General features: G+C 46.7%; 1 protein-coding gene across 2 annotated transcripts in view; it reads left to right on the forward strand.

The window, feature by feature from the left end:
• pcdh11 (protocadherin 11) overlaps positions 1-12,596 on the forward strand; it is a 136,558-nt gene extending 123,962 nt beyond the window's left edge. For both annotated transcript variants that reach the window (XM_030368887.1, XM_030368888.1), the window contains one exon: positions 7,724-12,596. In XM_030368887.1, the coding sequence (XP_030224747.1) occupies positions 7,724-8,265 (542 nt within the window). In that variant the 3' untranslated portion in view covers positions 8,266-12,596. The remainder of the gene's footprint in view (positions 1-7,723) is intronic.
• Positions 12,597-13,645: the final 1,049 nt, after the last annotated feature.

The raw sequence follows: 13,645 nt of genomic DNA on the forward strand, positions 1-13,645 counted from the left end.
TGAGCCACTCTGCAGAGGAGGGCTGACGAGGCGTCCCCCCGACGCTGAGCCCTGGTGGACGGAGCACGCGCCGGGCCTCCTACACGAGGCGGCTGACCTCCAGGGCACGATCCCCCAGACCCCCCCAGACCCCCCGACCCCCCAGACCCCATAGACCCACCAGACCCCCCAGACCCCCCCAGACCCCCCAGACCCACCAGACCCCCCAGACCCCATAGACCCACCAGACCCCCCAGACCCCCCCAGACCCCCCAGACCCACCAGACCCCCCAGACCCCATAGACCCCCCAGACCCAGCAGACCCCCCAGACCGCCACACTGGGCTGCTGCTGGTTCCCTTCTCCTCTTCACACGCCTCACACTGGAACCACATTCATTGGGGCACACACACACTCACACATAAAGACACACACCCACTCATACAAGCTCTGACGTGAGGATGCACGCACACAGAAACACACAAAAACACACGCACTTACGCAAGACGTACCGACACATATACTGTATAGACACATGTTACCACATTCATACACAAAAGCACACCCACACAAACAAACTAATGCACAAACATTTAACTCATGTTTATACAATTAAAAACACCCACACATATCGTGCACATACACACTGCCACACACACACACACACACACACACACACGTCCTCGTCATTGAAGACAATGATAGCTGTTATTGCCTTTGCCAAGGATTATAGAGTAGTCTGCTAGCTGATAAAAGTATCGAGAAACCAAAATATAACGCAAACAGCAGTGAGTTTGGCACATAACCCGACTAATTCTCAGCACGTCTCTTATTAGCGCTATAGCCTTATTTTCTAGTGGCTTCTGAGTTCTCATCTCCATCAAAACTAGACCCACTGCCAATTATTTGGATTTGTCATTAAAGGATTAGCTATTTAAGGCTCACCGTATACTTTGTTTCAGTGCATTGCTGATTTCTCTCCATCTCCCCCTTCTCCCTCCTCTCTCCCTGGCTCTCTAACGCTCTCTGTCTCTCGCTCTCTTTCTCTTGCTTCCTCGCTCAAACTCTCGAACACCTCAACACACTCAACGCCTCAACACACCTCCTCCTCCTCCTTCCCCTCCTCCTCTTCCTCATCCTCTTCCTCATCCTCCTTCCCCTCCTCCTCCTCCTCCTCCTCCTCCTCCTCCTCCTCCTCCTCCTCCTCCTCCTTTTGCTTGGCAATTTCCGACCAGAACCTAATGGAACTGAATATTTGAGAGAAAAAAATCCTAAAAGATGATGAGCCGGTCATGGAGTGTGTGTACCTGGACTATAAGCTGCACGGGAGCAGATAATGGGGTGAAATTTGTCAAGCGTGTGATAAGCGGCACTGCTTTTTTTTTCTGTTAATTCTGTGGACAGTTAAACATGACTCCTTCTAGTGATGACTGTCAGCAGTCTATGAGGACGGACAGAATGACGATCTGTATAATGTGTGTGTGGCGTTGGGGGGGGCTCTCGTTCCACCACTACACCGTGGGTTTTTTAATAGCTTCATTATTATTAATGGCCGTCCATTTGCTTATCCAGATTGTACGTTTGGAGTGGGTGTGAGCGGTAGGCCTGAGCGATGTGATAAAGGCCGGGTAATTACAAACCCAATTATTTCCTTTCAGATTTCATTTGTTTGACAGAAACGTCCCAGTGCCACCCGCATTTTTTTCCCTCCTATATCTCGCCCTCTCTAGAGAGGGAGAGAGAGAGAGAGAGAGAGAGAGAGAGAGAGAGAGAGAGAGAGAGAGAGAGAGAGAGAGAGAGAGAGAGAGAGAAAGGGTGAGAGACGCATGAGGAGCGGTATGCACTGACACCTCTGAGGTTTTACTTCTTTTTTTTATCACTCATTCACTCTCCCCCCCTCTATGTTGCGTGACAAAGACAATCGGGGGGGGGGGGGGGAGTCCTACTGCTTTTAAAAATCTGGTCTTTTGTAGTAGTTCACCTGTTGATCCTGAGTGGAGTGACACTAAACGGTGGAGGAGGAGACGCCTGGCCTGTCCGGGGCTCGTTGTCGTTAGGACGGCTGCCTTCAGCTCTTTATTTCAGTTTGAATTTTCTTATTCCGATTTTTCCTCTGCTTCCGTCATCGAATGGGCCTTAAAAGGTCGGCGCTGATTCAAGCCCAATAATAACCATACAATCATAACCATACAAAAATAGCTAGCTGTACGATGCTGAGTCATATTTCCCTTTGAGTTTTTCATAATTTAGCCGTTTTGATTGCGTCTGCCGGATGGAAGCGGAGACGCAAACCGATACACCAGAGTTAGCGACGGCTGGGGTTATTTTTAAACACACACGTTGCACTTGAATGCATGTCGCAATCATGACAGATCAAACACAGGGATCAGAGCCTGCCTACCCTCCCCCCCCCCCCTCCCCGCAACCCTGACTGATGCTCCTGTTCAACCATGTTCTCCCCACCCCTCAACCCCCCCTCACCCCACCCCACCCCTCACCCCATCCCTCACCTCACCCCACCCCTCACCTCACCCCACCACACCCCAATTGGTTTGATTAGCCCGGCGAATCATCATGCAGCTCGGCAGCCATGTTTGTTCAAGACAAAGCTATTGTCCTAGATGCATACAATTATCCTTTTAATTAGTAATAATGAGTTTGTGCATGCTCCCATAATGAGTTCAGCCGTGATATGTGTGGCGTCCTTAATGTGAGCCTCATCAAGATGTAACCAGCTCTGTCACTAAGTAGCCTCAGCTGTCACGCTGAACATCCTCACTGGTGTGGTGAGCAACGCTCAGGTAGATTGGCAGAGGAACTTAATTGACTCTGCAATATTCCCCAAGCTATACCTGTACGTGGCTGTCGGGTACGTCCGTCTGTCAGTCGGATGGCGTATACACGCACGCACCGTGGAATTCGGTTGACATGTCGCAATGAATAAAAAAGGGCCAACGAAGATAATACAAATATTGAGGGAAACTGTTCAAATATAGCGCAATATTGCAATTCCCTCCATAGAAAGGATTCCACCCTTTGCTCGTTGCTGTCATGCATCGGGTGATAACTGAATATTATTTTATTTTTAGAAGTAGAGCTCCAAATTTTCTTCCTATAGTGTGTCTGTTGTGGTCCACTAGTCTTCTGAAGATGTTCTAGCAATGCCGTCGATGAGGAGGGCAGAGCAGCATATGTTTACTCTTTTTCAACAATTAGTTCAGAGGAGCAACTCATTTGTTTGCACAGAGCTAAATACATTGTTAGTTATGACAGTCAGTGGAAACGTACTAGCACTCATTCAGCACCAGTCCTATCTTGATGTCTTGTTTGTTTCCCATACCTGTGTTTACCCCTTCTGCAAAGAGCTGTCACTGGGTTCTGAGCGGGATGCGTTTGTTTTGCAGACACAAGCTGCCACAGAACCTTCCAATCGTTCGTTGGTCTCTGCATTAAACCTGTAGGTGTTAGCGATAGCACAGCTCCATTGCTGTTCTCCTCTCTGTGATGTCGACTCCCATTTAGAACGATATGAAAAATACCACAATATGGAATGCCGAACACAGAATAAACACAAACGGGTGCCCCGATGGATGATATATACGTGAATAAATCCATGCAATTATCAAATTACCAACGGCTCTACCAGACAGAAGGTCAGTGCAAGGTGGACGGGCTGCATTCTATCTCTGACATCCCTGCTGTTCTGAGTTGATGTTGCGGGGCCTCCACTGCCGCGGGCCCCGCTGCCGGGGGGCCCCACTGCCGGGGGCCCCCGCCGCAGTGCTGCGCTCACCTTGCCCAGGACCTCAGGATTTGCCAGGGGGCACAAGGAGTAGGGGAACCGGGGGGGGACCTTAAGAGGCTCCACCAGAACATGGATAATAGATCGCCGTACAGTTTTCAGATTCTCCTTCAGGCTACTAGGATGCAGGTGTTTATGTTGCGGTGTGCGTGTGTGTATATGTGTTTGTGTGTGTGTGTGTGTGTGCGTGTGTGTGTGTGTGTGTGTGTGTGTGTGTGTGTGTGTGTGTGTGTGTGTGTGTGTGTGTGTGTGTGTGTAGTTATGCATGGTAACAGGAGTAAGCAGTGAGCGGTTGTTAACAGGATGCTGAACTGGGGGGCGTGGAAAGTGTGCGGAGGCGCTGGTTGAACAGCGAACCGCCGATCGGTGTGAAGAAGCTTTCCGCTGCTTTCCAACGCACACAGCGCCGCGGAAACCCGGGTTCATCCACGGTTGTCTGCAGTCGGTATTGTTTCGTTGAGACGAATGCGGAGAGAGAGAGAAATAAAGGGAAGAGTGTTCGCAGCGCCGGGGGAACTGTGATTGCTGGTGAAAAAGGGTTTTGTATTCCCCCCCCCCCCCTCGGAATACAAAGAGGAGGCATCACAGGACAGCCGCCACGCGCCTCTGGCTGACGAAAGGCAGCCCAAACAGTCTGAGACATCACTCCAGCTAGCCAGCTTGTATCAGTGGAATAATTGCAGTGTGTGTACCCATGCACACGCACACACGCACACACACACACACAAAAACACACACACCTGCACATGATCACATACAAGACACGTGTGCCCCCATAGACACACACACACACACACACCTACACAGACCACACACTACACTCACTCACTCACAGTCATCCAACATATCCCTGTGGAATCAACCATCTGCAGTTTTGCGTTTGAATGTGAAAAAAGGCCAGAAGACAATGTAAAGCCTTCCGCCCGCAGACACAGGTCGTCCAGTAGCACCTTAACCGCTCTGGAGCATGCATTGAAAGACGTCAGCCAAAGGATTACATTTGTGAGTGTGTGTGGGTCTGTATGTTCAAGAGTGACAGAACTCGACGAGAGAAAGAGCGACGGAGTAATTGAGAGAGCGATAGAGCATATGTGTGCCTTATACCTGTATGGTAAATGTATGTGTACGTGCGTGTTTTTTCACAAGCCATTGTGTGTATGTGTTTATGTATGTGCATGTATGTGTGAAAACGTAAGTGAGTTTGTGAAATTGAGTAAGTGTGTGTGTGTTTGTGTGTAGTTAGTAGGTAGTGTAGCAGGTGAGGTTGTACGAGGCTAGTGTCTGGGGGTAGGTGGCTGCGTGCCTGCTGGTATGTGTGGTTGACACCGTAGGTGGGTGTCCATGGTTATATGTGTGTGTTTATGTTTGTATGTGTGTGAATTGTCTCATGGATGTGCATGGTTGTGTGTGTGTGGGAGATAGAGTACGTCCTGTATCTGTGGGCGCGTGCATATCTCTTCCACATCTCGGCTTTAGCATGCGTGTCTTTGGCAGCATGCGGGCGGAATAATAAGATCCATGCTAATGCTATTATACCCTCATAAAGGCAATACCTTGAAAAGGCATCGGCCACAGCAGAGGGGCAACACAACAGAGATAAAGTGAGGGAGCGGTACGGAGCCGACTGGGTGCTGGTTGCTGGCTCGGGGACTGAGTGAGTGGCATCCATTTTAGCCTTAATGAAGTTAGTGACCCTGTGAAAGGTGACACATTTAGCGCCTGGGGGATTTACACACTCCCGCTCTAAGGCCCCTGTTCAATATGGAGAGGACAGATTTGACTCCTTGCAAGCACATCAAATACAGCCCCCTTAATTTTATTCAGGGGGTGAAACCTGTTAATTTCCCTTCTTTTTTTTCACCTTTCTTTCTCTCTCTCTTTCTTTCTTTCGCCCCCGCCAAAAAACAGCCCTTATTAATGCAGACACTGATGCTTCCGGTGTGGAAACGTCTGAATCTTAAAGAACGTGACTAAATCAAAGTACATGAAATTAAACGGGCGGCTGCATTAGGGAACATTTTAAAGCTTTGCTAGTTCATTTTGGTCACAGCAGATCTAGATTTAGATTTCACAGCCATAGATTCACATCACTGACGAGTGACAACCATATTCAGCTTATTAATTTGATTCATTCCATTAAACAATAAACCAGCTGACAACGAAAAGGGTTCAAAGTTTGGTGTTCAGACGTGGCGTGGGGGGGAGGGGGAAGTGGGTGAATTAGAGCATACAGAAAACATCACGTGTTTGTGTGTGTGTGTGTGTGTGTGTGTGTGTGTGTGTGTGTGTGTGTGTGTGTGTGTGTGTGTGTGTGTGTGTGTGTGTGTGTGTGTGTGTGTGTGTGTGTGTGAGTGAGTATGTGTGTGTGTCTGTGTGTGGGGTGTGTGTGTGTGTGTGAGTGAGTGAGTGAGTGTATGTGTATGTGGTGTGTGTGGTGTGTGTGTGTGTGTGTGTGTGTGTGTGTGTGTGTGTGTGTGTGTGTGTGTGTGTGTGTGTGTGTGTGTGTGCGGTTGCTTGTGCGTGTGCGTATGCGTGTGTGCGTGTGTGTGTGTGTGTGTGTGTGTGTGTGTGTGTGTGTGTGTGTGTGTGTGTGTGTGAGAGAGAGAGAGTGAGTGTGTGTGTGTGTGTGTGTGTGTGTGTGTGTGAGAGAGAGGGAGTGAGTGTGTGTGTGTGTCTGTGTCAGGCCGGGGTGGGCGGATGGGGGATGAGGTGGCAGAACTCTTCCACGCCATCGTTCAATTATTGACAGAGTTCTTACTTATGCAAATATGCTAAATTATTTCTGCGCGACAGCTTGAAGGCACGGGGCCCGCCAGGAACAATGTGTCGTTCCAACGAGGACCTTGTTTCTTCTCGATCTTTCTGCCATCTCTCTCTCTCTCTCCTCTCTATGCCTCCTAGCCTCCTAACATAAGACAGTGGGTTCCTGGTTGCCGTGGTGCGTGCTGTTTCATATTCTAATTATGTGTCTTGACAGGTTTTATCGCCCAGGCTCAATGCTGAGACCCACTGCCCCCCCCTATCCCAGCCTGATCCCGCATGTGATGTCAGCGGCTATGTAATGAGATGAGATGGTTCCAAGGCTCTGTTCACGGCCCCGAACCCCTGGGCCCTCTCCTAGCCTTACCTCCCTACAGTGCCTTCCTCCCAGTAACACCCCCAAATAGTAAAAGAAATAACGAAAAAATAAATACAGTTGCAATTAGTGCTGTAATCCAGCCCGACCCCCTCCCGTATACTGTTTGTACATTTCAGCTGGGCAGGCTGCCACGAAAGAGGTGCACCGTGTGGAATAGCGTGGACGGCATATGATTGTTTAAATGTATTTGTTTATTTCTGTTCATTTTGGGCTGTGTTACTTTGAGCAGATTTGTGTTCTCTTTAGGAGCCAGAGGGGGGGATCAAAGGGTTTGGAAGGTGCACTGAACTGACAGTGATTTAGATAAACAAGGCTTTGTTAAGATGTTCATTAAATATATAATACCTTAAAGCCAATCAGAGACGCAAACAGCAAGTCTTCCCCCCCACCCCCGCTATAATTAAGCCACAGGGAATTCTTTGGATATTGTAGGTAAACAGACAGAGTCCTGGGAATAGCCATGAAAATTTACCGCTCTACTGGGCTTTTTCTCATTACGAGATGAAATAAAACATTTATTACTGACTTTCATTTTCTGCCAAAAGGCTGACATTTCACAGGTCATCCAGCTGATAAGGTGACAACGTTGTTCCCATTGCATTACAATTCATCATTTCTCATTCAGCATCCACATCCCCCCCCTCCCTCCATCGAATCAACGATTGCCACTTCCGTTTGTTGGGTATCTGCTGAGTTCAGACATGCTGGATTTGACTAAGTCACTCTCTCTCTCTCTCTCTCTCTCTCTCTCTCTCTCTCTCTCTCTCTCTCTCTCTCTCTCTCTCTCTCTCCCCCTCTCCTCAGCTGTGGAGGTGAACCTGCAGAAGGCCCTGGCGGAGGCGTCTGAGAACTGCACCCAGGAGTGTCTGATCCTGGGCCACTCCGACAGCTGCTGGATGCCCCCGGCCCTGGCCCACTTCCAATCCCCCGGGAACAGCAGCACCAGCCTCGCATCCACCCCCCCCAGCGCCACCAGCCACTCAACCAGCGCCACCAGTACCCATACAACCTCCACCGTCGCCGCCATCAACACCACCCAGGGCACCCAGTCCGGCACCCTGCCCTCCTTCGGCTTCCAGAGCTGGTCCCGGGGGGGCAAGGATAGCCTGAGCGGCATGGGGGTGCTGATGGACGGCCGGCACACGCTGGGCCGCTCGGTGCCCCGCAAGGAGGAGCAGGACAAGGGCCTGGGGGGGGCACGGTTCTACAGCACCCTGGACCGGCACCACAGTAAGAAGGAGGAGCCAGTGAAGGTCATCCCGCTGGCCAGCTTCTCCTCCTCCGGCCAGCAGCAGCACGGCTGCGGCGGTGGCAGTGGGAACTTCTTGCACGAGCACCAGCTTTAAGCCCCTCCCCTCCTGTGTATAGTGGGGCGCCCCCCTTACTGCCCCCCCCCTCACTGGGGCCCCCCTCACTTTGGCCCTCCATACTGGGGCCCCCCTCACTGGCGTCCTCCTCACTGGGGCCCCCCTCACTGGCGTCCTCCTCACATGGGCCCCCCTCACTTCGGCCCTCCATACTGGGGCCCCCCTCACTGGCGTCCTCCTCACTGGGGCCCTCCTCACTGAGGCCTCCTCAATGGGGCCCCCCTCACTGCTCGGGACTCCAGCAGACTGTGATCAATGAAGAGTGTCGGCGGATCATTTGACTAACTGTTCAGCATCGTCGGTAAACTGAGAGCGTCTAACACATCAGATTTCAGTCGAGATCATGTTCAGCAGATATATACATACACAGTATGTATGTATATATATATATATATATGGAATAAGAAAAAAAAATTAACTACTGTCGACCTCTCCTCAGGAACGGTCTTCACATTGCAGATCTAAGGATCATATATGGTAGTTCTATACCAAAGTATTATCATCACGGTAAAAAAAGAGAGAAATGTTGCTGCCTTTTTCTGACGTCAGATTTGATATTGATGAAAGGGCACAGTGCGTGACAAGTTCAGCCGAACTGTATCTTAGAGGACATTTTATTGGACGTGAACGGCATATTGTGCTAAAATGGGGCTTAATGTTGTTGTTTTGGGTGAGTGCTGGTTGCTTTATCTTTAAGTTCTAGTGAAGTATCGGCTTGTAGCTTACGACATGCGGAGCAGCTGCCTGCATGTTTTGGTAGAGGATGTCGCTTGTGTTGCGCCCCAATGTGTTTCACGGGTTTCTATTTTGGTCAGAGGACTATAGGAAGAAGGATAACGGGGAAAGAAGTCTACAGTGCGGAACTAGGCCAACGGAAAGTAGAGCTGGTAATCTGAGGCATTCTATGTTAGGAGTATGTTTTACAGTCTGTTTGAGAGTTAACCACAGACACACACACACAAACGCACACACACACACTCACGCCTGCATGCACAAACATATGTTGCAACACACGCACAAACACACACACACACACACACACACACACACACATACACACAAAAATACACACACGCACAAACACATAGGCACACGAAGACACGTATACACACACACAAACACATTATAAACACACACAAGATGTTTCCCTTATGCTGGTTGTTGAGACTCTGCCGCCTCTATTATGAACGTGCTCATTCCCAGCATTACCTCATTAGCTTAGCCTTGAAAGGCGCAGACAGATGCGCTTCGGAAGCTAACCATTGGTCTCCTTTTTTATTCTATCTCGCACATTCTCGATTTGGAAAATATCACTGTATTAGGTGCCATGGAGCCAATTACGAAATTCTTGCGATGTTGTAATTACTTTGATGTGTGAGCCTGGTCGCGTTCGGCATTGTGTTCAGGGAGGCTGTAGTCGGTTCCATAGGCAAGAAGCAGCTTCTCTTGGTAAGGAATGGCTGAAAAAAACTCACAGAATAGCAGGGGTTCTTATTCATATTGTATCCACCGAAACCTCCACATCATCATTAAGCATTCTGATAACCTTCACATTAATTATAATTGAGAATCTGGCTTTTTCATTTATTTTTATTTATTTAACGTATTTTCTCTCTCTCTCTCTCTCTCTCTCTCTCTCTCTCTCTCTCTCTCTCTCTCTCTCTCTCTCTCTCTCTCTCTTTACTAATCAGCTTCTCCATTTTTGTCAACGCTAGCTGAGCAACAGCGGGTCATAACGGAGGCGCCTGCAAGAATTCTTCTTAGGCTCCCTGCTTATAACTGCATGTCGATTATTTTAATGCCGCAGTCATAATAACAACAGGCAATGGCGCTATTTTTTAGGATCTCTCTGTGGGCTGCTTGACATCGCTGCATCACCACCTCTGTATTCACCATTTATGTATAATTCAACAAAATAGCCTTTTTGGTTCAGATGGGGCGGCCATGTTATTTTTCTTTATATGGGGCTCAATGGCTTTGCGGCAACAATTTCCCATTTGTATAAAATAGGACACACAGTCCTTCTCAAGTTTTATTGTAGTCCTAGGTGGCTAGCTAGTCTAATGTTGCATGGAATTCAAGTGGACTCCCCCTGTCCCTGCTGACATGCATATGGCTTATTTTCTGTACGGATTTTCATTGCCGATATCTATAATGCAAAGTGCACGGGGGAAAATGCATGCACTCTCTTAGCTGCCCCATCTCTTAATGCTAACGCTCTCTAGATCAGTCAAAGGGGCATTGTTGTCAAGGACAAGTCAGGGAAGCCAATTTAATTTCATTCAAAGTCAATTATGAAAATTGAAAAAGTAAACTTAAACTCAAAGCAAAAATAAAATGTCATTATTCATTGTAAGATTATGAAATACAAAACATCATTGGGCGATTCATTTTATTGAATTGTATTTCTTACTTTCGCATTGTTTATTTTTATTCATAAGAGCACGCATAAATTCTTGATGTCTTTTTTCGACTTTAGATTTCTGACCAATACAGAAATACAAAACCAGATGCTCTGGATGCGTGTTTCAGAATTAGTTACAGAAAAGCTTCTCTCTCTCTATCTCTCTCTCTCTCTTTCTCTCTCTCTCTCTCTCTCTCTCTCTCTCTCTCTCTCTCTCTCTCTCTCTCTCTCTCTCTCTCTCTCTCTCTCTCTCTCTCTCTCTCTCAGTTTTTTTATTGTCTATACTGGCATTTCAACAAAACGAAGAGGTTGCCATGTAGCTAACAGTAGTTAAGTACTCCCATGGGTCGATGTCAGACATTGTAGGCTTACTCTACGTAATCTAAAGTATTCTAAACTACAAATTCCTCTTATGTCAAAATAAAACGTACCTCCAAATAAAACTTATTTCGAGATGTGCTAAAAAAGGAAACTATGAAAATGATAAAAAGATGTCATGGCAAACGGAGGCACATATTGGCAGTTTGTAGATGTGTGCGTATTTAATAAATTTTGATTGAACCGGTTGGGGTTTTAGGGTTAACATTTTTTTCATCTTTGTTGATTGATATGATTCAATTTCATTCCAACTTGTAAACATGCAATATGTTATAAGGTTATCCGCATTAGACGGTCCCTACGATGTGATCGTGTCTGAAACACTCAATGGAACGAGAAGAGAATCATCGCCATTTTTGAACGGCAAAATTCTATCTACGTTTTATCAGTTTGCATGAATAAGCACCTGTTGTCATGTCTTCATTGTTTATACGGTCCCATTTAAATCGATATAAAACTATAGAAATAATGACAACTCAAATGTCCAGACCTCCTGAAGGTTGTTTCTTAAAAAAAAATTGTTTGGTTTGGTAATGAACTGAAAAAATAACTCAACTGTTCCTCAATCACTGTGTGTCATGAGGAAATAGCACCATGTGGTCTGGACTTCGTTCTCTTTGAGCACTTGAACTCTTGTACTTAAAGATCATTACCTTGTTAGAAACTCCCCACACTGCTGGTGTTTAAACGCTTGAAACTCTCTTGTCTTGTCTGTCTTATTCTAGTCAAAGGGAAAAGCAGAAATGCAACACATTGTACACGTTAATGTTTGTGAAGGGTACGCTTCAAAAAATGCCTCCACGTACATGAGAATATTCCTCTCCGGAGGTGATTGAACCTTCATCTTACACTGTACATAGCGGCACCTCGAACACCCGGCACAAAACGTCCGGAAAGTATTCGGAATGACTGAAGTGAGAGAGGAGTAGCTCCGTCAAAACAAGACAGACAGGAAAGGTTGAGACAAAGATCTCTGATGTTGATGTTAATGGATACGTATGCATATTATTAGGAGAGAGTGTGTGTGTGTGTGTGTGTGTGTGTGTGTGTGTGTGTGTGTGTGTGCGTGCGTGCGTGCGTGCGTGCGTGCGTGCGTGCGTGCGTGCGTGCGTGCGTGCGTGCGTGTGTGTGTACGTGTGCTTCTGTGTGTCTGTTTTTGCTTGGGATTGCCACTCTTATTACCTTTAGTGTGGGTGCACAGGTGTATGTATACTGGCATGCACCTTCCCACCCAAATACTTTCTGTACACACATGTATCTTGTACAAAAACAGACTGATATAAAACGTGCTATATAAGATGTAAGTAAATGCCTGTAAATTAGTCATCAGTGAGTGTGTGTCAAGGGTTGCTTTGGAGAGGAGCTCGGACTGCTTGCCAGTGATTCTGTATCAGTAGGTTAAAGCTATACAGTATGTGTTGTCATGCCTTTGTAAGATATCTCATTCAAAACGCAGAAAAAAATGACATTCAATATGGTGAAATGATTTTTCTTGTTATTGAAGTTTACTTGAGCCATTAAATATTGAGTCCTCAAAAACGTCTGTTTGTGTTTCTCATTCTCATAAGTAACCAGTCAAATATGAAAATATTTGACTCTAATTATATTACTTATTTGTGTGGTTGGGATTTCTCCTCACGTTATTATACAACATTATGTTGTATAAACGTGGTGCTAACACACTCTTACCTTAGGTTGTGACACAAGGTGCAAACACACTCTTACCTTAGGATGTGAAACAAGGTGCCAACACCCTCTTACCTTGGGGCTCTCAAGATTTCTCCGGCAGCACTAGTTATGAAGCTCTTAGGGAAACTGAAACAACCATGTTTCCTATTATTCTGATTCTCTTTCTCATCTAACAAAGTTAGCATAGGGTTTGAGATTGACAGGAACCGGAATATAAATTGTATGCTTATCGTCACAAAATGGATCGCATTTACATTGCTTTCTATTGAAGCTAATCATTCTCTCTGCAGGTATTGGGTTTACTTAGGCAAATGCCTTCACACACTGATGCAGGTTGTAACCATGGCGATGCAACAACCAACTGGCTCCTCCGTTTGTCAGGTTTCTGGTCTGATGTTTCTGATGTTTGAATATATACATATATACACACACACACACACACACACACACACACACACACACACATGCAAACAAGATGGCCAAGGAAGCAATTTACAATTTAAATAAGGTTGAAAAAACATCCAGAATTATCTGATGAATAGCGATGATTTGTTTCGTGACTTCTGCAAACTTAAGATGTAAGACTAAAACTGGTAGTGAAGTAGTGAAGCATCTGTGTGTCCATATGCTGCCCTAGTTTGCCACAGAAAGAGAGACTCTTGGAGAGAGAGAGAGTGAACGAGAGAGACTTCCATATGCGCTCTCTCACAATCGTCATCTCTGAGCAACTTATGTTGTTATTTTATCACTTTATTTTCCAATCCAGTACACATAAACAAACCAAACGAACAGAAAACAAACAAAATAAATCAGCAAATAAATATCTGAATCCCACGGGAACATGTTGTGACATTCCCCTTTTCCTTTCTGCGTCAGCGGACACCGGGG

Source organism: Gadus morhua, chromosome 10 (assembly GCF_902167405.1).
Source record: "Gadus morhua chromosome 10, gadMor3.0, whole genome shotgun sequence".
Classification (NCBI taxonomy): domain Eukaryota; kingdom Metazoa; phylum Chordata; class Actinopteri; order Gadiformes; family Gadidae; genus Gadus; species Gadus morhua.